This window comes from Argentina silus (genome assembly GCF_951799395.1).
Source record: "Argentina silus genome assembly, chromosome: X".
NCBI classification, from domain to species: domain Eukaryota; kingdom Metazoa; phylum Chordata; class Actinopteri; order Argentiniformes; family Argentinidae; genus Argentina; species Argentina silus.
This window is the reverse complement of record NC_139653.1, coordinates 7,108,171-7,134,821: the sequence shown is the minus strand read 5'-3', so window position 1 is coordinate 7,134,821 and position 26,651 is coordinate 7,108,171. Positions and strand designations below refer to the sequence as shown.

General features: G+C 41.6%; 1 protein-coding gene across 1 annotated transcript in view; it reads right to left on the bottom strand.

The window, feature by feature from the left end:
* Positions 1–7,217: 7,217 nt before the first annotated feature.
* dntt (deoxynucleotidyltransferase, terminal) overlaps positions 7,218–26,651 on the bottom strand; it is a gene marked incomplete at its 5' end in the record, with an annotated part of 56,571 nt that continues 37,137 nt past the window's right edge. Inside the window, 3 exons of the mRNA XM_083696203.1 lie at positions 7,218–7,361; positions 25,318–25,401; positions 25,622–25,870. Of these exons, the coding sequence (XP_083552329.1) occupies positions 7,275–7,361; positions 25,318–25,401; positions 25,622–25,870 (420 nt within the window). The 3' untranslated portion in view covers positions 7,218–7,274. The remainder of the gene's footprint in view (positions 7,362–25,317; positions 25,402–25,621; positions 25,871–26,651) is intronic.

The window sequence follows — 26,651 nt, the reverse complement described above, 5'->3', positions numbered from 1 at the left end:
ACAATATAATATAATATAGTAATAATAAAACAGTGATCTAAGTGATATCTAAGTTATCTCCGAAATAATGTTGATGCTTCGATGTTCGCCACCTGCATTTATATTTTTATAGTATTGTAAAAGCTGTGACTTCTAACATCACGAATTACAACAGTTGCACGTTCTCGAATCAGGATAAGCCATAGACAGTAGATAGCTAATAGTTAGCAAACATTAACATAAACTTCATCTCCCTGCTGCTAGATGTAGGCAGATTGTAACCCAGGAGATCTTCTATGAATATGAATACTCTTCCAGTCAATACCAGGTACGCTACGAGTACATTATCTCTGAAACGGGATATTGTTGTACAGGTAGCTAGTACTAGCTAGCAACCAGCTGTAACATTGATTGGCTAGATGGGCTGTCAGTCAACCACCAAAGATACACACCGAGTCAGACCTGACCCAGTCTGAGCAGAGCGATCTATAAATTAATTTAATATATATAAACTGCATTATAATCTCATAATGGTACTGCACTTTCTATGAGGCACACACACACAGACACACAGACACACAGATATAGACACACACACACACACACACACACACATATATATATATATATATATATATATATATATATATATATATATATATATATATATATATATATATATATATATATATATATATATATATATATATATATATATATATATATATATATATATATATATATATATATATATGTGTGTCTGTGTGTCTGTGCCTCATAGACACACACACACACACACACACACACACACATATATACACACGCTTTTAACAACATGTACAGTATAATGCGTTATCAATGCATTATAACTGTATGCTTTAAGTATTGTGTTACCGAAAGAAGATGTTGTTCTGACAGACAGAACAAGATAACAAGTGAGAGGGACTGCTTTTCTCTGCAGGATATAGTTATAATTCATTTCATTTTGCAGCTATTGTCTGTGTAGGCCTGTCTTCACATGATCAATAGGTTTGTATAATGTCTCTTCACCGCTAGTCCTAATAATGAGACGAAAAACAGCCAAATTCTCATTTTGTTTGGCTTTGAAGAATAACAAGGTTATTAGTCACAAAGGTTACATTGATTAATATATTTTCTCTCATCTGTAGATGAGTAATTGTCAGTAATGGAACTTGCTTTGCAAGGGGAATCGATTGGGATTCAGGAAAGTGATGAAAATCTATCTGTGAGGTATGGGAGAGATGAATGAGGGGGGAAACAGAGGAGTGCCTCTTCCCAGCACTTTACATGATATAATGTGGCATGAGCAATGACAAGAAACATGTTTGAATAAGCCAAAGTGAGACAAACGAAAGCTTTATCAGTTTGTCAGCTTTATCAGTTGATCACCATCATTCCATCATATCCACTTTCGATATTGTAAGCATATTGATCATATCAAGCACTGAGCACTATAGCTCCATCTCTTTTGGCTCATGCGCAGCACCCCTCTTTCAGTTGGGGAGCAGAATCGGTTGTCATCCTGGGTGATGTCATCAACCCCCCCCCCCCTTTCACTGTGAATAAAGCAGACAACGGCGGAGAGCCAGATGGTGTGTGTTACACTTGTTTCCCTGTCGCGGTGACTGTTATTTATATGCCACCACAGCAATGGCTGGGCCCTCCAGACGGGAGCTTTTGTTTCAGAGCTGAAGAGGAGCGAGAAACGAGTGGGAGACAAAAATGTCCCTATTAGATTATCACCTCAGCCCCTGTGGAAGAACTCATTTCTGGCTTTCTGTAACTCTGGCCTTGTGGGCGTGGACCTTGCCAGGAAAGAAAAGGAAAGGTCTGGTATCTCAGTATCACTTCTATTAGTTTGGCTACAAGGCAATGGATCATTTTAATGTTTCATTTACAGGAAGCTTATGGGGTGGAGATGATTTATGATTTATGTCTCCTATACTTAACATCTAGCTTCCCAATCTTTACTATTGGCAATGAATGATTTCCAGTTGTTTTCAAAACAAAACATGCTTTGGGATTATAGATGTTTGAAGAAGGTGGCCAATGTCTTATCTGTAAGATAGTTTTAATAGTTTGTGTCAGGTCACTCTAGATGCTGTTTAAGACCAAGAAAAAAGGGTTGGACAGAGCCACTCCCTGGCTAAATAAAAACACCCCTGCCCTAAAAAGGGAGTGTAGAAAGGCTGAAAGAAAATGGAAAGCCTGATAGACAGTGTTTTCCACATTAATTTGAAGGATCTGATGAAGGAATTGAATGCTTCTGTAAAGAAAGCGAGAGAAAAGTATTTCTATAATCTGATCTCAGAGAACTCATAATCCAACAATATTGTTTAGTACTATCAACAGAATTGTAAATGCCCCATCAAACAAGGTTACCAACCATTCTCCTGAAGAATGTGAAAACTTCTTGCAATTCTTTATCAGGAAAAAAAAAAATTTGTTCCTGTATCAGATGAAACCCTTATCAAGATTGTATCACACATGAAATCGTCTTCTGGTCCCATAGACATTGTCCCTACTAGACCACTAAAGGAAGTAATAGAAACAGTCCGCCCCAGCATTTTGGCTATTATTAATAGCTCCCTGGCCACTGGCTCAGTACCGCCTTATTTTAAGCATGTTATTGTCCAACTGCTTCTTAAAAAGCAACTGACTAGCTATCTGGATAGAAATGTTTCATTTGATAAGTTCCAATCTGGTTTTTGCCCCTGTCATGGCACTGAAACTGCTCTACTTGAAGTCACAAACGACCTACATGTAGCAGTTGATTCAGGTCAGTGTTCCATTTGAATTCTACTTGATCTTATTGCAGCCTTTGATACAATCGATCATACCATTTTAATAAACCGCCTTAGATATTGTGTAGGGATGACAGACACTGCCTTAAAATGGTTCTTGTCATACCTCTCTGGCAAACAGTTCTCTGTTGGTCTAGGAAAGTGTGTCTCTTCCTCAGCCCAAGTGAACTTTGGTGTGCCACAAGGCTCCTTTTTAGGCCCAATTGTATTCTCATTATACATGCTTCCACTAGGCCAGATTATCCATAAACACAATATTTTCTTTCACTGTTATGTGGACGACACCCAGTTATATCTTCCCATTAAACCCCATGATTTGTCTAGTTTAGCTTCATTTAATGATTACTTGGAAGATATTAGATGTTGGATGTCCCAGAACTTTTTGCAATTAAATTACAGTAAATCTGAGGTAGTCATATTTGGCCCTCTTAGCTCCACGGTAGCAACACAGGGCAGTCTTGGCTGTCTGTCTGCCAACGTGAAATCTTCAGCACGTGATTTTTGATGCTGACCTCAATTTCAAGAAACAAATCAAAACAATTGTACAGTCATGTTTTATATCAGTTGAGAAACATTTCCAAAATGCAGCCCTTCTTGTCATTTGCCAATCTAGAAAAAATCATCCATGCTTTCATCTCATCTCGCTTAGATTATTGCAACTCCCTCTATTCTTCTCTCAATAAAAAAATCTTTTGCACGGTTACAGATAGTCCAAAATGCAGGAGCTAGGTTTTTAACCAGAACTAAGAAAAGAGACGACATCACCCCAATTTTAGCCTCCCTACACTTTTTACCTGCTAGAGGTAGAATTGATTGAAGACATTAATGATAAATTTTAATCTTGGCTGGGTCTGGCACCAGATTATATTTCTGACATTTTAATCCCCTATGAGCCCTCAGGCAGGGCCCTTCTGGCCATTCTGGAGTCTAGACTGAAAACAAAAGGTGACCGTGCCTTTGCCACTAGGGCCCCTAGACCCTGGAACGACCTGCCTGAGGATATTAGGGTAGCAGGGTCAGTATTCTCTTTTTAAATGCTGCCCTTATTCTTTTTATGTGTTCTGTTTGACAATTTTTCTACTTTTATTTTTGTTTTTGATGCTGCTCTTATTCTTTTTTCCAGTATGTGTCTGTGTTTTACTGTTTCTACATTTCTATTTGCATATCTATTTTATCTATTTGCAAAGCATTTTGTAACATTGGTTTAAAAAGGTGCTATATAAATAAAGTTTATTATTATTATATTATTATTATAATGTTTGTAACTCTGATAAAAAATGTTATCGAGTAGTACTAATGAACATGAAAATGTCTTGATTCTCTATTGAAACTAGGCTAAATTAAACATTTTGCCCTGAGTCTGAGACTCCATATTCCAAATCCATCGAATGGTGAATAGTGTCTTGCCCCCAAGGTTCCAGGCATAGGTGTTTACACAGCGTGAAATGAGGTGATGTCTAAAAATACGCTGCGGCAAGGAAGCCTCTGGAAGGGTTAAACGATTGGCCCTCTATTCAAAGTGCTACAGATTGAAACATCCCTCCCTCATTACCATATTCACAAGAAGGTGGGCCTAGAGAGCAGTAGCTACTGGACCAGACACAGTTCTGACAGAGGGGGTCAAAGTCAGCTTGAGGATGGGCATGAAGGTCACTACAGCCACCCTCTCAACCACTGTGAAAGGTGGAGTGCAGCGTAGCAAGGTGACACAATGGAGCAGATGGCATGTATCCTCCTTCTCTCCCTCTTTTCTCTTCCACCTGTGGAGGAGGCCACCACCTCAGCCTCCACCTGCCCACACCAGGGATAAGGATGCAGGTCATTTAGCATTAAATGGGTAGTCCAAAATCACATGCCTTTGGGGTGTGAATGAACTGTTTAAGATCTACACACGCCTGCCAGGTCTGCAAAATTAACAATTTTAAATAAATCCATAGGAAACTACAAATGACATCCTTGAGGTTATCAATATTTGTTTGTGCTATTTAGAGTAAATTGTAAATCCCCATTGCCATTGTGTAGTGTGTGGAACTTAGACCAGTGATCAGATTGATTGATTGTTTTCATCTGCAGGTACGGCTCTGACAGGTCAGGAGAAGATCTCTCCAATACCTGTCACTCCATGTGTGGGTGACTCCTATCATGTCTCAGAGCTGCACAGCTCTCCAGAGTGTTTTCCTCTCCTCTTTTGTTCTTCATATAATGCAGCCATGGTTTTACTTTCTCTCCGGGTGAGTTGATGGCATGACAGGCCTTGAGAGGCAAGGATACACAGTGTCCTTATTCTGTCATCCTCCTCCATTGGCTTTGACTGGGCCAGACACATGCATTCTAGCCACTACAGCACATCCAATAAATCACTGTCCTCTAATACAATACTGCACTCAGGTTTACACAAGGAGCTCTGAAATGATCAGCCTTCTTCACCCTGATCTATTTTTGTCTTCTGCCCTCCCCCACCCCCCCACCCCCCTCCAGTCGAAGGATGGCTGAGTTTATCGGGGGGTGAAAGGAACATAGTTACATGCATCTGAGTTGTATGGACAATAATGCTCTCTATTGCTCTCGATTGCTCTAAACTGTCATCACCCTCTAAATCTTCATGGTGACAAATTGATAGAGCAATAGAATGACCTTACATCTTTTTATGCTTGGATGGTTCAGAGAGCAGACTTGTTGAAAGATCAGGAGAAGGGTTACAACTGTAAAAGAGTTTGTAGTGGGACCTTCCTGGCACCAACCATCAACCATTCAATATAAAGTTTGAAGACTGCTAATGGAATATTGTGGCGGAAATGAAAGCTGATTGGACAGCAGAATACAACCTTTTTGAGCGAATCAAGCGCTTTTATACAAATTCATAACTGCTTTTTTCACATATTCAGACACTTGACATCTCTCTATTATGCTTTAGAAATTATTGTTCTGATGTCTCAATTGTCCAATGTCCACTATAATTTTCCATTACTGTTAGACTACAAGCATTTTAGGTTGGATAATTGGTTGATGTTCCCTTGTAATATTGTTTATTGAGTTTTGGACACATTCTATAAAAGCTAACAGTGCATTTTACCGAGGGTAAAAATGAGATGCTGTGAAATGGTCTGTTGATTCCTTACAAGCAATGCAAACAGTGTCTGCATAAAATCAATTGACTGCACTATGCTGTAAATAGGCCTACTATGGATATCACTGAAGACATCACAGATAAAAGTCCATGCAGTACACTGTCTGGGTCCATACAGTACTAAATAAGTAGCGGCAACTGGATGGTCAAAAGTGAATTTCCATTATTTCATTATTACAGTGGCCCAGGCCTCCAGAGCCAGATGGCTCCAGTTCTGAAGTGACTCTCAGATCCAATGCAGTTAGTGTGCCCCTGACTCCATTTGACTGGCCAGCCTGCGTAGAGGAGAGAGAGTGAGTTTGAGGCCCCCGGGTCGAGTCCTCAAAGTGCCTGGGATGCTCTACTTAAAAATCTTTAAATAGTGTGATTCACTAGGATGCCGTAGCCCTGGCCATCTATCTTTGCTCTTAGATGCCACATCCTGGGGTGGACTAGGGCATCATGGGAAACTGGGCTAGGTTTGGACAGCAGGCCACCCTGTTGTAGGAGAAGCCTGATCTGTTGAGACTGTAGGGTCCCGCAGAGCAACTGTGGGAAGAATAACTATGTGCTTGGTATTGTAATGAGGCCCTCATAACTGCAATGTAAAAAAAATGTAGATGTCAAATCAATAATAATAATAATTATTATTATAATCAGTTTCATTTCCAATGTGAACTGACCTGGCTTATGAACCCTCATGATTTCAGAGTGCAAAGTACAGTACAGTTGATTGCCCTTAATTTTCCATGCTGTGTCTGGGGAAGGAATTCACTGTGGCACAGCAGAGGCTGTAGTAGTGAGCAGGGTTGCTAAATGATCTCCAGTGAACATGGCCTCAAATGAAGGTTAAACTGCGATGCTGAATGCTGCTCTATCTGCAGCTCATTACGTGCCTCTCAATTCCCAGTATGCTCCGGTTCATGCCGAGCACTTTCCTGTCAGGAGGAGGGTGATTACAACATTTTGCTCAACAAGCTTCTTTCTCTCGTTATCCCCCCCCCCCCCCCCCCCCTCTCACCTTGCTGCCACCACAGGCAATTCATATGTTGATTTAGCTTTGTGTCCCATGTATGACAAGAATACTCAGAGATAGTAGATAATGAATGTAGCATGGTTTTATATTCGCAAACAGGGAACAGCCAGGGGGGTAGGGTTTACATAAAAGAACAGCCAGGGGGGTAGGGTTTACATAAAAGAACAGCCAGGGGGGTAGGGTTTACATAAAAGAACAGCCAGGGGGGTAGGGTTTACATAAAAGAACAGCCAGGGGGGTAGGGTTTACATAAAAGAACAGCCAGGGGGGTAGGGTTTACATATGTGGGGTTGTATGGATTCCAGTGAGGCGGGAGCAGCTGAGCAGCTTATGCATTCCGCTGCCAAGGCTCGATGTACTCCAAACCCAGATGGGCAAAAATTTCCTCCTCAGTCTGTGCCGGTAGAAATTCTCTCTGAAACACAAAACAAAGATTTGATTTTAGAAATATGGCATCAGTTGTGAGGATGAAGTTTGGATTCTCAACATTACTACCAATTTGCAGGATAACAAAGACCCAATAAGGTAATCATACATGAGTCAAATTAGTAAATCAGCTACCTCTATCTTCAGTGAGTGAAGACATTTTCTTGGATCTACACTTACAAAATCAAATTCACTTACAGTGAGAAGAATGGAGGCTGGAAATAGAAATGTCAATGTTCAACATGTTCAAGTACCTGTGTCATGTGCCATCTTTGGACATAGCATGACCTCCCATATTTATATCCAACTGTCCGTAACCTTCCAATCATAAAAACTGACCTTGCTCCAAGTATTTTCACTGACAAATCAAGACAGTGATATTACTGTAACTGTTTGGTGTAGACAAAAGCTTTGTGGCAGGTTACATCTCTCTAGGAACAGCTGTGACGAAGCCTGACTCACCTTCAGAGCTCAGAGAGAGAGAGGGAAAGAGAGAGAGAGAATGAGAGAGAGAGAAAGAGAGAGAGACAGACAGAGAGAGCTGTAATCCTGACACCTTCTGCCTTGAAGTACTAAACTAGATCTGACATACAGAAATGTGAAGAGAGGAAAAACAGGGACGTGCTCCTCTCTTGCAGCTAAAGACAGATGATAACCTAGCATAACTGGTAGGAGAGGAAAAGCCCTCCTAGGTATGTCACTCTCCATGCTAGCTAATTATTTACAATACAGATGACAAGGGGAAGTGTGCTGCGGCATGGTTTGAGGCCCTGGTGCGTCCAGGGTAAAGGCAGCCAGGCCAGTCGATGCACATCTCTTTAAATACTACAAGCTTTATTAGGTTTCTGTTGTTGTTGACAAAACCAGTCCCTCAAAGAGGCGAGGTTTGAATCGTGCATCTAAATTAAATGAGTAACCAAACTCTCCACATGTGTGGGCAGACATGTGGGCGCGTGCACAAATACACACACACACACACACACACACACACACACACACACACACACACACACACACACACACACACACACACACACACACACACACACAATCTGATTGGTTTTCTCCACTCCTTCCAAGAGAATACTCTATAGGAAACACTCCCACAGTTCCATCAAACCCCTTTGAATTATCTCTGTAGATTTCACCTACTGTACTGTCACCCAGAATACACACTGTATGGTATGCAGGAACAGGTGAAGTGGTTATGTATGTTAAAAGGCTTTGAACTGAATAGTCAGATGTGATTTAGTGTTTCTAGTAGGCCATCAGGTTGAGTTAACTCTAGTCTCGTTCCCAGACACTCCTGCCTGAATGCGCTGTACGCAATAGCCTGGGGACGAGCTAGCCCTAACAAGATGCAAGCTCTAAGGCCTACAGTAGCTAACAGGGAAAACACAGCACAGTTGAGAATCAGCTCTCATCATTGGCCAAATTAGCCATTGTCCTGGATCAGGACTAAGCCTGCTCTATACAATCCCTCCAAACCCCTATTTAGTCCCTCTGGGAATATCTCTGTTTTACTCCACTGCAAACCTGTTATTGTACTTTTTACAATATTTTTCATCGTACTGTACTGTCTTCTCATATTTTCCTTTCACATGATCATTTCCAGCACTGTTTCAACAACTTTGGTGAATGTCTAACCAGGCCAGCCCACTACAATCAGCTCAGCTCAGTTCAGATCAGTTTGGCTCTGTTGTGTACAGCAGTTATAGCTTAGGCCAATGGGGAACAGGTGTGTTTCTGTGTACCAGTGTCCTTGATAAGTTACTAATCAGCTGTGTGTCGCCTCTGTCCTCTCGCCATAATTACTGCTCTCATGGATGTGAACACAGACATTAGCCTCTGAGAAACATCTGCTCCATCTCTGCTCCATGTCAGCACGTCACTGCTATAAGGCCTACAGCCTGATGGATGGGCCTGATGGAAATGGCTGGCTGCCACTTGACAAGATGAGCCTGAACACACAAACACTTAGACACGCACATGCACGCACATACACACACTGGCATCGTTGCTGGTGCTAACACACAAATTGTCGCTGTTGAAAATTTTTTGGGGGTGGTTGCAGAATCTGAACCAAAGAGCGAAGAATGACCCATTTCTTGTTCTTGGTTTTGCCCAGCGAACATGGACGGAAGTTCACACCATCAGTTGTACCAGGGCGGTTGTGGTTTTGGCCGTGTTTGTGTGTGAGTAATTGTATTGTCCTGTACTGTAAGCGCAACTCTTTGGACCTCTTTGATAAATGAGGATTTCCCTCTGTACAGTATAAGCTGAAGAACATAATTGTTTGAAGAAAGACAAAACATTCATACACACTAAAGACAGTACACACAACCAGGTTCTAGTGGGCATCTCTGTAAGCCCATGGGTATCAAATCAAATCCATTATGCTAGGCATGATAGAGATGGGCCAAAAAACAACCCTCCTCTCTTTGGTTTAATCGTTTTCCCTTTACTGTCAGCTGGAAACAGGTTATTACTGCCAAGAGAGGGATAAATCGAAAAATCTTTTGATTGTCTCTAAGTTAATTTATCTTTATTGCATCTCACAGGAAAGGGCTGACAGCGGCAGAAAAGTATAGGAGTCGATTTGGCCCTTCTGCCTTCCCTCTGAAACGATCCACCCACAGCTCCTCCTCTGAGCTCTGCAGGCACCCTGGGAGAGCAGTACCGGGGAGAGAGGACACAGACACCTCACTAATCAGCCCAGCAATTAGCGCAAGCATCATAAACCACTCTGACCCATAAAAAGGCCATTGAGCTGAATGCGGTTTTCATTACCGACCCCTCTCAGCTCGCTAATCAGCCTCTCCTAATCATACTACACAGAGACATTTCATTTACCAGCCTTGATTTTAAACATCATTGTTTCATTTGCAGATGTTTGCAGACATGTAATGAAATTAAAGTTGTTTGTTGATTAGGGTGCTCAAGAGAAAGATATTTTGGGTAGTGTAATTTGAGGCCACTTCATCTCACTCTCTCTCACAGTTCTGTTTGTTTAATCGGTTACCCTTTGCTAGAATCCTCTTTTTGGGCATACAGTAACAAAGACATAACAGGTCTTGTTAGTTAACTTAGCATTGAGTCTAAAACCACTAAAGGAGTTTAACAGCCATGTAATGGTGATTGCTGTGTCTGCAGCACCTGTGGTTTAGAGCATGCACCGTCCTCTTGATAACTAGCGCCTTCTGTCGTACATCAGGGGGGGGAAAAGCAAGTTGTCATGTTGTCTATAGCCAACTTGCAGGGTTGCCTTTTACTCAGTATGAATCCTTATGAATGTCCATGTCAATACTTTTGTTAGTTTGGCTTTCTTCAATGCAGTGCTAAACAGATGACTAGTTATGAAATATCAATGAGGTTCTATGATGTATCACAAACCGCTGCAGTACTATGAAGTTCTCTCCTATTTAATGAGCCTGGGATTCTTGTCTAGCTCTCTCTTGCCTGGACCCAAACAGAACGCTCCTCTAATGATAACAATAAATTAACATTCTCTGCTCTACTGAAGCTCGTAAATAATTAATTGGTTTGTTGAAAAGGGGCTGGTTTTGCATGACCAATTTACTTCCTGCACCAGACATAGTGATCTGAAGCTGCTGCATCAGCAGTACCATTCTGCTCAATTAGAGAGAAAAAAACTGCTGCAAAATATTAGCTTTGTTTGGAACCTTTTTTTTTTTTTTACAGTTTTTGTCTTATAATGACTTGGGATATACTCAATGATTGGAATGTTTATGCTGCATCTCCAGAACTGTCTAGCTAGATTGTTGAAATAAAACTATTGAGGTAATACACTTTCCAACAATATCATTTTGGTACTTCATTTTTAGAGCACAATGTTAGCACACAATTAACTCCCCTTCTTTTGTTTCACTGTTCATGCATAGATCATGTCATTTAGACTGTGACCAGCCCACAGACCAGCCCACAGTTAAGTCTAATTCTGCAGGACAGGGCTCAACCACCTCAATGAATGTTCAGTGGAGTGTCCCGTGAATAAATCATGGGCAAAACTGAAATAGGAGCTATGGATGGATGGGTGCCTGTGCCACCGACACCGCAAGGGGCCATGTCAATTAATGTTACATGACAGGCAGACAGGCCCCAACATCAGGGGTCCAGTAGAAACCTCCGCCATTCACTTTCATCAATAATGGAGCGGTATCCGTCTCCTGAGTGGAGCCGACACCCTATCCCCCCCCATCCCTCTGTCCCCAACCCCTTCTTCTCAATCTTTCTCCTCATCCTCCTCCTTTTCTCTCTCCTCTCCCAAGTTCATATAACAAAAAAGTAATTTTTCCTCTGTTATAATTCCATGAGAATAGATTGCAGGTTGCATATTCACGGTATAATAGCTATGGCAGTGAATTCCATTTGTACTGACATAAAAACATTGGCGCAATGGGATCTATAAATACCCCTCTTCTTTTCTCCCAGGAAAGTGTGATAATGGGCCCTGTGTGGGAGGATAGGAGAATAGGAAACAGGAGGGGAAGGTGATGGAAGGGGGGGTGGGGGGGTGGCAGAGAGAGAGCACGAAGGAGAAACTTTCAGTATGGTCCTCATTCACTGTGGTGTTTGGACAATTATCCTTTGTATACAATGTGTTTCTATCATTTCCTCTCCCTCTCTACAATCGCTCATTACTTCAGGAATATTTATCTTTGTCTCTCAGTCTGTACTCAGTGGAGGGGAAGCTACTCAGAAAATGTAGTTAATCAAACAACCAATTACTTTACAGTTGAAGAAGTTAAACTACACCAAAGCTACCCTTGAGAGAAATATAGTTTGTCAAACTAAAGCTCCTTTGAATATAATGAAACTACTTCATGAAACTATACAAAATTAAGAAACATGACTGCAAGAACAGATCACTCTGGAGTCGAATGTTAACAGGATGTGTAATTTATTACACAAAGAGGCAAATTGCTGAAACACCTTGTAGAACATGTTTCTAGGCCAATAACAAATGTTGTCCTTATCTTGTCACGCCCTCCACTTCCACCTAGCCTGTGTCAGTCTCTGTCCCTCTTCCCAGTCTGGGTGTTAGTGTGTGGGCGTGGCTCCTGGCTCCTGCCGATCATTCACATCATCATCTCCACCTACCATCTACCTGCGGCTCGTCTCCTCATCACCCTTCTGTGTTTTATACCCTGGTTTTCCGTCTACTCCCTGCCAGTTCGTCATAGTGCTTCATTCCTATGTGTCCCAGCAATATCTCACCTGTTGTTTCCTAGTTTCGACTCATGTGTTTTTGGACTGTCTTTGCCTAACCCCTGTTGGATTATCTGCCTTTCTTTGGACTGCCCTCTTGTGTACCAATGCCTGCCTTACCTGCCTGCCCTGCCTACCTGCTCTGTCTGCTCTGCCTGCCCTGCCCACCTGCATGGCCAGTTTACCCTGCCTTCCCGTTTCCCCGTATTCCTTATTAAATACTCAATTATTTTATACCTGTGTCCAGACTCTGTGCTGCACTTGGGTTCACTAGTTCTGATGTTACATATCTGACACTGAAATGCTACTCACATGCAACACACAGACCTGTGTTGAATTTAAAGGATAAGTATTTGTAGAACTACACAATGTTGAACTACACTATTCTGGTAATCCTGCTGCAATGTATCCATTTCCTCTGTTTCCAGATTGTGATGATGTATCCTCTGATAATGAAAAAGGACACATTTAAAACACAGGCAAATAATGATAACAATAATTTTTAAAAATGATTTCCAAATATCTATATATTAATTAAAAAAATAACCTAGTGTCCTTTGAACTTGAGGACGGTACAGTGTATATACCTTTTACGTTACGCTCCATACAGTATAATGCTATACAGTTATAATATATTTCCACCAGTTGGCAGTAAACTAGACAGGGTTGCACCCATGGGGCCTGTAGTACACCTCTTGTGATCTACTAGTTATTCTAATAAAAATGTATTTCATAAGATAACTGTACACAATAGCTCGTTATGCAATCTATTCTGACAATACATTCAATTACAGAGAAGTGTTTATGCATATTTCTGCTCCATTTAGGAATTATAGATAATCTAGGACTACCAACTCTCATCCAAATCTTGCAAGCTCCCTTATTCCATTAGCTAACATTTGCCATTTTGAAGCCAAATGACACTGATATTTAGCTAGCTAAGATAGTGAGCTTGCTAGGCTAGCTAGAGTCAAACATATGGCTACCGGATAGCTATGAGATGTCTACTGTACTGGGCAGCTAGCTAGCTAGCAAATAAGTGTGTTCTTAAGTTTGCTTTCAACGTCTTTGCTGTGGAAAGTGTATTAACTTTGGGTTTGCACAGCTCACATGTGAACACATAACTCTTTTCGGTGGAATTGGTTAGTTTCATAAATGTGTATGGCCACAGTGTTTCAGTGACGTTTTGGTCCTGGTCCATACTGTCCTGCGACTCGTATAAAACAGTCTGTGTTACAGAAGAAGGCACGCAACTGAGTGAAATCACAAGACTATTGAGTCAAGAGAGAGAGTGAGGTACAACCATGTGGAAAGATGGGGGTGGTAGGGTATTTTGAAGTCCAAGGGCTGGAATAATAATGAAATAGTTTTTTATTTGCTGTGTGATTTTTCTTTTTTTGGTGAGTAGTAATAGTAGTTAGCTACTATGCTACATGGAAAAAAAAGTATTTAACTAGTGAAAACACTACTAAGATTTGAATTTAGTTTAACTACCACCAAGCTACAGCAAACTGTAGTTAAACTAATAGTTGAGATACATGTAGTGGAACTACTCCCCAACACTGTCTGTACACTGTATATCAATCTCTCCATCTTGGTTTTATCCTCTATAATTAGCTCAATACCAGACCCCCCCCCCCCCAACTCTCTCTCTCTCTCTCTCATGAAGGACTCAGGGCCAATGCTCTTTCCCACATGAAGATTCAGCACATCAAATGCAGCACCATAATAGGTTGACAGTTTAACACCCTACCCCTGTCACTCTCACCATAAAATTCAACAGCACAGCAGCTCTCACTCCCCTATCATTCCTATTACACACCTTGATTGTTTCTCTGACCTCCATAGAGAACGGCCTCATGGCATTTGTAGCCTGAAATGAATGTTCATATTTTGCATTGTTCCCCTGTCACTCGGGATGTAATTTCTTTGGTGGATGGAGAGAGAAAGAAGAAGAAAAGCCACATCTTTCATGGAGGATGAAAGGATGTCTTCTCATAATAATGGACACATGGCATGCTGTTTATAGCCATGGGGCATTTCAGTCAAAATGAAAGCACAAAACTGAGATTAATTGTTCGTGCATGGGTGCGCACACTATTAAAGTCATGAATGCTGCCCAATTCATGCGTCTGAAACTAAAAACAGTACATTATATGAACACAGGCAATATCAATACCCATTTTCCCATTTACAGTACTGTGGATCCAACCTGGTTTCACTGTCTGCATAAATGTCTCTAGCTTTATGATGCTCTCAAAACATCAGGAAATTCAGGTATAAACCAAAGAAAATGTCCAATGTGGTGTGATCAAACCAAAATAAACTAGCATGTACATGTTTTAAAGATACATTACAGAAACTTTGTCGCTAATTCTTAAAAGTACATAGAATCGGCTTGAGAAAAAAAGAATTGGCTTGAACAAAATCTGTCTGGAGCTGCAAAACATATTTGAGCCTTAGGTAACACAACTTATTAAGTCTAAATTAGCCTATCAACATTACTAATAGGTGTAAATGAGCATTCATTATAATGTTTTACCATATGTGGCTACTCTGCAGTGAGCTATTTATGATAATTTGGTAACTTTGCAATAATAATTACAATAATACCATGTTTTGTTGAAAACTGTTTACATTTTTTGTTATTTTTATTGGGGGATGCTATTACCAACAAAACAGAACAATTATGAAGTGGAGAAAAAATCCAAATGAATAAAATAAAAGGTAGCCTACGCTTTAAAAATAGTATTAAAAAAAAAAAGAAAGCCAGTTTCAATTTAATTTTGACTAAAGTCCAGTTCAGTGCGAGGTAATCCTCTTTTCTTTTCCTCAGCCACGTACAGCAATCAACCCTCATGCCTGAGCATAAAACACAACAATATCAGCTAAGGGTCATTCAATTCATTGACAAAATCACAACTTGCTAAAACAGATACTTTGTTGCAAAATAATAGCCTATTAAAGGATAGCGTTATCACCCATTTAATGCGATTTCTGTTTCTGAACGTCACTGCAGATCTTCTCGATATCAGAGCTGTAAGATGTAACTTTGATCTTCACACAAAACTGCAGGCTCTCATCTGTGAGGCGGGAGCGATATTTGGATTTTACGTAGTTCATGCTTGAGAAAACCTGCTTGCACAAGTACATTGATCCAAAGATGGACAGGACTCCAAATTCATAGCTCTTCATGTTCATATAATTGTCGGGAATAGCATTCCATGTTTCAAACACAAGTTTGTCGGGTTTTGGGAGGTTTACAATATCGCTCCATTTGTGGTTTTGAGCGAGAATGGCCTTCTGACGGGCGACATCTTCGAGCTCGGCTGTCAGGCTTGTGAACTTGGACACCCATAAGTCTTTATCAGCTATGTCGGCCAGTTCAATTTCAAGGTCGGGTTGACTTACTCCTGTGAATATGGATATGTTCAACAGGGATGGGTCAATGTCCAGTGCTGTGACAGGGAATGATAGTGTAGTTTTTTCCTTTCTGAACTCACTGAATCTTTCCCCAAATGCAGTTTGCATTCCGATGATCGCACGTTGTAAATAATCACAATTGATGTGATTGTGTCCTTCTTTGAACTGTCTCAGGGAGGGGAAGTGAGAGAGCGTGCCTCTCTGTACATCTCTGGATGGGAACACTGTCAACTTGCGCTCAAACGCTAAAATAAGTTCCAGCATTTGCAGGGCCGTGCTTCCCTTTCCCTGTAGACTTTTGTTAAGCGTATTTAGGTGACTCGTCATGTCCACCATGAAGTGCAACTTTTCCAGCCAATCGGGATCTTCCAGTTCTGGATAGGTCAGGCCTTTGCTTTGCAGGAAAGTCTTCACATGTTCAACACAAGCGGCAAACCGTTTCAGGATCTCCCCCCTGGACAGCCACCAGACTTAGTTATGCAGCAGGAGATCCGAATATGCGCTGTCGACCTCATCTAGCAATGCACAAAACTGTTGGTGGTTTAAGCCTTTTGCCATTATTTTGTTCACTATCTGGATGACGAGGTTCACGACCTCCATACACTCAGGGGTGAATATTTGAGCGCACAGTACTTGGTGCAAGACGCAGTGAAACGTAAGCAGCTTTCGATCCAATGACTTCTGTAGTAAAGTCACAAACCCCTTCTGTCTTCCTCTCATACATACCCATCTGTAACCAATGACACCATGAGGCTGGTGTTTATTTCTTTGGCTTTTAAACAGTTCACAACAGCCTCACAAATGTCCTCCCCCCGTGTTTGGCATTTTAGCGGTATCAACTCAATGATTTCTTCCTGCAGCCCATCAGAGTTCACATACCTGCATAGCAGCGCTGTCTGCTCAATATCGTTCACATCGCTTGACTCATCGCAGGCAGTTGAGTATGCTGGAGCTAAATTGATGTCCTCGATTTGCTGACTGGTGATGTTTGTTGCCAATTTCATGGCCCTGTCTTTGACGGTCTTTGCGGAGAGAGGCATATCTTTAATTTTCTGAATTATCTCAGTTTTGTTTTGGAAGTCTGAGAATAGATGCTCTGATATTTTAATGAACGACTCTTTCATGTATTCACCGTCCGTGAACGGCTTCCCACACCTTACTGTTTCCTGAGCTGCCACAAAACTAGCAGCAGTAGTTTGGAGATTTGATCCAATTCTAAAAAGTACATTTGCTCTGCTCTGCTTTCCGCAGCAGTTCCGACATCGCTCTCTTTCTCTCATCTCCAGCCAGATACTTTTCAGCAAATGCAGTGTGCTTGTTCTGGAAATGTCTTTCAATATTACTTTTTTGTTGTTTGCTAATTTCTCGCAGCAGATCAAGCATAATGGTAAGCCAGCAGCGTTGGCGGTAAAAGCAAACAAATCTGTCCACGCACTATTAAATTCTCTATTTTCCTCCGCGACTTTTATTTTTTGGGATTTGGAATCCATAGCTAGGGAGACTCAAGACTAGTCATTTATGTGTATACATCCATGCTAGCCTCCGCTATTGAGGTTCGGCAAAATTAAGAGGAAAAGGCGCCGGGAGGTAGACATATTAAAACTTTTTTTTTTAATTCGGTGTATAGGCTACACATTTTTACAATTGGAGAATGTAAGAATCACTAACAACAATGATAAATGTAAATGAAAATGTTAAAAAATAATAAAAATAACATTTAACAGTTAATTTCCATATAATTTGTCAAAGCCACAGGGAGCCACTGGAGATGGGCAAAAGAGCCGCATGCGCCTCCGGAGCCGCAGGTTGCCGACCCCTGGTCTAGGCAATATCCTATTTCGTCAAAATAGAAGACATCTAGGGAATTCGTTATATGGCCTCCACCACCCCCAACCTCCAACCGACCAAAGCATTCTTTCTTTTGTATCATCGCTATGAGAATTACATCTTAGAATGTTACAAATACAATTCCTCCTTTTGTATCAATAGCTATGAGAATTACATCTTATTATATGACAAATAGGAAAAGTGTTATTTCTCAATGTACTCAATATGCTATGTGCAGGTTATGATACACACTGTGCCAATAGAGATGGTCCAACTACAGAATAGAGTAGGGCCCTGATTTCAGCAGCTGCACACAGATTGGATTCAGGAGACAGCAAATGAGTATCAATCAGAGCTGAGGAGCAGAGGACCTAAGTGGACTATTAAAGGAACTAGCCAAGAGTGTGTGTGTGTGTGTGTGTGTGTGTGTGTGTGTGTGTGTGTGTGTGTGTGTGTGTGTGTGTGTGTGTGTGTGTGTGTGTGTGTGTGTGTGCGTGCGTGCGTGCGTGCGTGCGTGCGTGTGGGTGTGGGTGCGTGCGTGCAGGCATGCATGCATGTGTCTGAGTGAAATGGAAAATCAATGGGACATGCCACATAAATCACTAATAAAGTTAAGCCATAATGAAATAGACCATCCTGAAAGAATGGTCAATACAATGCATCCTCAAAACTAACCACACTCAGTGTTCTCATTACCACACTACTGCTCCTGTAAAACCCAACTTAAACATACCACTTGATGAGCAATGATGATTTGTGTTATAATCTTATCTTACATCAGCCAACTTCAGCAAACTTTGGCATACAATGGACACCATAGGCATACTTTTGAAGAGCCCCCCCCCCACTCCTCTCTGATTTCCTTGGTCATTTGCTTTGAACTCCAACAAAGCTCAGTTCAGGAAGCCATTTTCTCTGTAATCACAATCTGCAGGATGGAAAAGATGTTCCAGGGGGCCTTTTTATGATGATTATGAACATGTGGTGCAATATAGCCTATTAATGTTGTCCCTCAACACATGTCCCTGACTGGGGAGGAATGGAGGTGATTCTCTCCTTGAAAACCATAATGGTCTTCTGTCTTCCTTTGTCATAGGATCTGATTATATTCATGCACTTCTGCTAATTGGAATTCATAAGATTCGACATTGTATTTGACAAGGCTGTGAGAAAATGTTAGCAAATATGAACACCAACAGAGCAACTTCCCCCTCCTTTTTGTTGCATGTAGCATCCCATTTCTAAACGTTACAAAATCCTTCATGTTCTGAAGCTCACACAGCTTCTCAGGATGCGTAGAGGACAGACACTCCGCCCTCCTCTGCCCACCTGTCTGTCTGTCACACCTCACAGGTGTGTGTGTGTGTGTGTGTGTGTGTGTGTGTGTGTGTGTGTGTGTGTGTGTGTGTGTGTGTGTTGCCCATTCTTTGCCCGTAATATGACAGGCAGGTCTTTACCAAGACTACTTTACAGTGGTTCTGGGAGGCAAAGGTGGCAGTGAAAGCTGCCACCAATCAGAGACAAGAGCTTGTTTCACTGTCCATCATTTCCATGTCACAAGCAGCATAGTTTTTGTTTGGCTTTTGGGATGTTTGTTTAACTCCTATGTTTGTGTTCTCCATGGAGGGGTGCAGAGTGAGAGTCCCAGCATGGTTTAATTTTTGTTTCATATCACAGATGCTGCTATGGAACCACATCTAGGACATCCAGATTTACAGCCCTCCGACCAATGGCTCATTAATCACACTGTTACACTCAGCTTTGAGTAATTACCCTCTATTGCTTCACACACATGCACATACGCACACACGCATGCACACGCTTTTCCTATTGTGCATAATATGGGTATTATATACATTCGGTCTCTCACATACACACTTTCTCAGACCCACAGATATACACAAAAGACACACACACACACACACACACACACACACACACACACAGTGACATAAACGGTAGAGAATTACATTTACATAAAACATATTAGGCACAGACTCACAAACTGTAATGTGCGTTCACACACTACACTCTCTCTTACTCAAACACAAACACACACACACACACACACACACACACACACACACACACACACACACACACACACACTGAGCTTCAAGGGTATAATCCATAGCAGAGGGTTGTGTTTTTGGAGGTGTTGGACAGGTCACAGAGCCCTCCTGCTCAGGGAGGGAGTCAGTCTGTCTGGGGCTGATGAAATCCTCCACCTGTCCTCATTCATCAAGCCTACCACACATATTAATTATACCAGCCCTTCAACCTAACAGCAGAGGACACACTCGCCCCAGCTCCACCACCGCGCAGAGCAGAGGGCCCTCAGATCACACTGGAACTACACGCTACAGTATGGCTTGAATACATCTACGGTAGTACAATACCGATCTGGTGCTCACAGTGGCTGTGGAACTCAAAGGCTGTGATGTGTTTTTGACATCAAGTTGATGCCAACAGTATTGCTTCCTCGCACTCCGAGTTTCGAACCTGCATCCTCTGTATTGCCAACACACATGACTGTCTCCTAAATACCTGATGGAAACCGGAAAAGCTAGCAATTCAGTGGCACAGCTGGGAGTATGTGAACCTGAGGTTACATGTTCATAGTAAGTCCAACGGCCAGGAATTGCTGTTTTGCAATTGATGTGTTTACTATTGAATTGCTATTGTACCTGATGTGTTTCCTCAGTGACTGCCTATGACAGCTATTGTGTCGTCTAGATCTAACAACTATTCCCCTGAGTGAGTCCTTGATTGGGATGGGATCATTACTGTGAGTATAGCTCTAATCTATTTGTAAAGCATTTCATAATAAGACATTGTGCATCCAAAGCACATTGATGCACATAACAACATTCAAGTCCATGTTTGGACCTTAGTCACGTGGCAGGAATCTCCCACCCCACCTTACTCCACCTAATCAGCTACTGTAGTTTTCCTGCTCCAATATCTCCCCCCTTGCCTGGCAGAAGTCAGACGATGAGAACTGACTGTATTGAAAAAGATTGGTCAATTAGAACGACCACCAAGATGAAAGTGTCATTATCTCAGCATCCGTGGCCATACAGTACGTTCATCCAATTAATGAAGGCGTGACAGTGAGAAGGACTTGACAATGGGAACAACTCCTCCTCCCTGCCTAGAGCAGAAGAATAGAAGGAATAGTCAATGATCTGTGGAGTCAGTGGCAGTGGCAGCCCCAGTGACTGAGACAGTTAATTGATCTTCATTACCTTAATTATGGCTGTAATGTCGAGCTGGAGCTGAAAAACGGGTCACACTGTTGAATGATTCTGCTGGAATGTACCCTTTTAAGCTATCTGCCGACCTTGAGACAAGTAGTGAAACTGATGTCTTTGCCAGAGTGTGTGTGTGAGTGTGAGTGTGTGTGTGTGTGTGTGTGTGTGTGTGTGTGTGTGTGTGTGTGTGTGTGTGTGTGTGTGTGTGTGTATGTGTGTGTGTGTGTGTCTGTTTGTTTGTTTGTGACACCTTAACATCTCCATTAATCTAAAGATTCCCCTGAACTTTATCAAACCCAACACTCCATACCCAACACCAGACCTCTCTCTCTGTCTGTGTGCATGATGTGATCACCCTTTCCCCTAGCACACGGATCACTGCACAGTTAGTGTGCTTCCCTCTGCCCTTGCTTTTGAATAAACAACATCTGAGATGGCTACTTTTGTATAAAATCTGTCAGAAAGCTGCCACCCTGTGACCCCTGTCCCCAGGGAGAGGGTGACGGGGACATTGTGGTGACAAGGTGTCCCCTTGTCAGTCAGTCTGGTGACATGCCTGACGCCCTTGTCCCACTTGCTCACTGCTCAAACGGCCTCTCCTCATGCCCTGTGTATGTAAATGAGGCAGGATCTCATACTTATACAGCTAGGCCAAACATATCTACTGTATGGGCTCGGCACCAGTGTCTGTCATCTTAGACAACATATGGGTCCTGTTTGAAAACTATCTAAATGCATCTTTCCTTCCTCCTTTCCTTGAAGAAATCACTGATCTGACTTGATTGATGGAAGCAATGCAATGAAAATGAAACAGGGCCATGCTTTCCATGTGAATCACCTCCTATGAAATATGTCATAGCCACTCAGACAGACTTTACTCCGAACTGGTCCAAAATCCTGCTCTTTACACCAAGTGAAACTGAGAGTCATTTTCCAAACCTTGCCCCATGAAGTTTATAGTGCAGTAAAGCCCCAGGGTCAACTATCAAGTAAAAAAGATGTTTTCACACTGTCATGTATCCACTTGGTGTTTCTCAAAATGTCATCTCTGAGTATCAACACAGTAAAGTATATCTTGTCTACACTCTTAGAAAAAAGGGTTCTTTTAGGGTTCTTGGTCATGGGTGACGGTCCTATATATAACCATTTCCACACAAATAACTAATTCCGGGTCTTGGTACATCAGAGAGGGTTCCTTACTACTGTGAAAGTTCGGAAGTACCATCCTTGCTGAAGCATCCTTGCTTATCCACCACATATTTACATTCTTAGGGGTTCTTTATGGCTCCTTTAAACAGGGATGGATTGGGACAACAAAACAGTCCTGGACTTTCAGCCAGACTGTGCGAAGCCCACAGATCAACTGGCCCCGCAGCCCAGAGATCTACTGGCCCATCCACCAGCCCCACGGCCCACAGATCGACTAGCCCACCGGGAATTCTCCCAGTGCTCCAGATGGCCAGTCTGCTACTGCCTTTGAGGTTTAACACAGTCATTTATAGAACCATTTCATGAAAGCTATTTGAAAGCTATGCTATTTGGACATTTTGGTTCTTGTTTTAAACTGTAATATATTTGTGCTCATGTTCATGTGTTTTGTTAGGGTGGTTGGTCTGGCATGTGTGCAAGTCTTTCAGTCCAGACTTGCCATTCATCTTTGGGGTACAGTATTTTGAAATTTTTTACTTTGAGATATGTTGTGATTTGTTAATGTGAAATTGCCTGCACTCCTCCTGAAGCTAGGCTATCACTACTAGATAAAAAAATATAATATCTATGAAATAAACGCACACCTATAATGATCTTCGCAACATGGTCTCATCATCTCACCACATTTCATATGTGTGTTACAGGCAGGATCTTCTAGGAGAAATACCAATTTGGTATGTTATCCAAACAAATGGAAGGGAATGTGTCACTAAAGTAAATTAAGTCCTGTTGTGTGGACAAGTGAAGGAAGAATTGGATTAGAAGACTGATGAGATGCAAATTGATTTAAACCCCATTTATCATCTGTTTCTGTATCAATATGTAGGGTGAAACTATGGTGCAAATAATTTAATTTAGAAATGTGTAAATGAACATTGTGCTTCCCAGAGCAATTAACTTTACCCTAACAAGCTTCTACTGCACCTGATACATTAAAACTCCAAAGCTGATCGGCAATGCCATTCTGTACATGATGATGTAGCTAAAACTGGGAAACAGAGGTAGAAATCTAAAATAGACACCCTCATTAAGGTAATAATGTATTATTTTAATTACTTATATATAACAATAAAAAGGGAAATTGATTAAAAACCCAAAACACAGGAAACATAAATCTTCCTTTGAAACTCTTTATTTAATGTGATTTAAATTAATGACGTATAGTTTTCTGTGTCTTTTTCTTCATTACACCAAAATAAAATAGTATTTGCCACCAAAAAATGTTTTTTTTGCAAAATGAAAATGTTCTTTATTGTCTACAACAGGTGTGGGAATGTTCCTAAGAATCTGTCTTAGGGACACCACACCATATGTGTCAGTGCGCTCTTTAATGATGAAGACCTTTTTGTCACTTTTTTAGAAGTGTGCAACATCATCATTCTCAATTGAAGATACTTGCTCTACATATCTGTGTGATTTGCTGGTATTGCTTTTCCCACTGTACTCAACAACAATGAAGTCTCCATTTAGTGGAGCATGAGATGTTGATGTGGTGCTTGCACTGTCTCACTGTTTTTCAGCTGTCCCTGTGGAAGAACCATTTTGGAACCCCTTAATGTTCCATTTAGAACCCTTTTTGGCTCCATGTAGAATCCTCTGTGGGTTCTGCATGGAACCCAAATGCATTCTACATGAAGCCCAAAAGCGTTCCCTACAGAGACAGCCAAAGAACCCTAAAATGTATAGCAGTAAAATCATATATTTGGTAGTCTACCTATACTTCTTGATTTTGTTAACTTTCATTATCCTCGCTCCTCATGAGGCAGAGACATTTGAAATATCTTGTAATTGGTAACAGAATGACCCGGCACCGGGGCAATGATTCTTAAACTTACAGAAGCCAAACCGTTTCCTCAAAAATAAATATAAGCATGCATAGTCTGGGGTCTATATTTATATAGTCTATGAGGTTTGATGTTTTTCTAAACACCTTTAAAGACTTTTTATGGTAGATGTTTGCTGACACCTTTCCATTAAGTTTGTTCGACCAGGAGTCAAAGCCTTTGCTTATCCCTATTCTTATGATGGAATGTGGTTGAGAAATGTATTTCGGACTTCATTTCCCAAAAATATAAACTATTAGCTTTCATTTGACACCCAATTTGATATGCTCTGATGAATTTCACATTTTGGTCCATGGGTCATTTTACACAGAACTGCCCAGTGTCTTTTTTTGCCTCCACGAGTTTCATGTGTGTGTTTGTCTGTGTGTGTGTGTGTGTGTGTGTGTGTGTGTGTGTGTGTGTGTGTGTGTGTGTGTGTGTGTGTGTGTGTGTGTGTGTATGTGTGTGTGTGTGTGTGTGTGTGTGTGTGTGTGTGTGTGTATGTGTGTATATGTGTGCGTGTGTGCGTGTGAATGCGTGCGTGTATATAAACTGCATCGTCTCCCTCAAAGTGCACAGTGCTGTAATTAAAAATGTTGCCCTCACACTAATATCAACTTTCTGCTCACTCAGAGGAGGCACATATATTGCATATAATAATGTGTATTCCCAGCTGAGGCATTCAAACATTCAAGCCTAATCCTTCCAATAACCTTTGAGGACAAGGGCTCTGCTGTAATTCACCACCAACATTCATAAACACGCACACTTGAGGCTAGACTTGGAGCAAATCCCATCTTAAACTGCATTCTGTACAAAAAAACACAGGTGCTGTTTTTACTCAGCCCTCTACAAGGACCATCCTCACTCTCCTTGAGAAAAGATTCTATCTGGAACTGAGGACACATTTGTTGTGATTTTGGAGAGTTAATGCATTCATTTAATTCTTGATATAATAAGCTCAGGCTTCAGTAACTTAAACATTTGTATTAAACCTGGTAGCTCTCAAAAACATAGAGATATACAAAAACAAACACGCACACACGCACGCACACACACGCACGCACACACACGCACACACATGCACACACGCACACACACACAGAGTAGGTAAAGATATATGTTGTTCCTCGTCTCATCAGTTCTACTCTGTCTGAGGTAGCACACAGAGACACCGTACCTTGGTTTTATCATACAGTGCGTGATTGTCAAGAAGCATCTTCTTCTCCAGCCTGGCAAACCTCCTCAGATCCCTCTCAAACTGCTGTGGAAGAACAGAATATAGAGTTATCTAAAATACATATTTAAAAATATATATAATTCATATAAATCCTCCTCAGTTTTATAATTCCCCTTTTCCGCTACCCTGTGCAAACATCTAGACATCTGCTGTGACAGTGTCTAGGAAGACAACTGGAGATCCCAATACTACTACTAATAATAATTAGAAGAAGAATATTAATAATGATTTGTCTTCTACGTACCCTGGAGCCAGACCATCCCAGGAGAGCAAAGGCGTAGCGGTCCATAGGTGGGGCCACTAGGTCCACGCGTACTGCCCTCCAGTCCCTGCTGTCCCCCTGGTCCTTCCGCATGCCTCCCTCCACCAGCCCCTGCTTCAGCCTCAGGATCAGGAAGCACTTCTGGTAGTGGTCCATGGCCTCAAACCTGCAGCTTGGCAGCTTGCTCATGTCAAAGGTGGACTCCTGGTACTCTGAGTACAGCAGAATGCCCTTGAGAATAGAACAGTTTCATTATCGTAGCCATAAAGGCTTAGTTACTTTGGCCATGGGTTTGTAGGACCACATGATTTGTGTACAGCATGCAAAGTAATATGCGTTTCAAAGTGGCAATGCTCTGAAAGTGCAAAGTATTGGAATGACGCCGCCTGTCGAAAGACAATGCCTTACAGTATATAAGTCAAGTAACATGCAACATCTATACACATTAAAACTAGCTGCTTTGTCATTGAGTTGTCACCAATATAATATCAATTCCATATTGTGAAATGGTTGTTATATCTTGTGAGACCCCATCTAAATCATAACCTTCCACTTCCTCACCAGAAGGAGGCCATTGTGATTCAGGGATAAATGATTCCACTCCATGGGTAATGGAAATCACTCCCAAGTAAGACGTCACTATTCAGCAAAGAGAGAGAGAGAGAGAAAGAGAGAGAGAGAGAGAGAGAGGTGTGGAGCAGTGCAGATTAGTCAGTAGGGAGAGAGAGAGAACATTTCAGGATTGATTTCCTCTGGGCTTTGGCCTGGCTGATTATGCTAAAGCGATTAAGATTACAAATTGTCAATTTAATTCCAGCGACCACAGTAACTGTTGGGGTATTGTTGCTCTTGTAGGTACTACATCTGCCACTTTCTCCAAGGTAGACTCAGCGATATGACGTTACCACCGGAAGTGGAATGGCTTGAGAGATGTTTCATCTTCATCCCAGCAAGATATTTCACTCATAGCAAATGTCTTAGACGCACAAGCATGGCAATGCAACCTGATAGC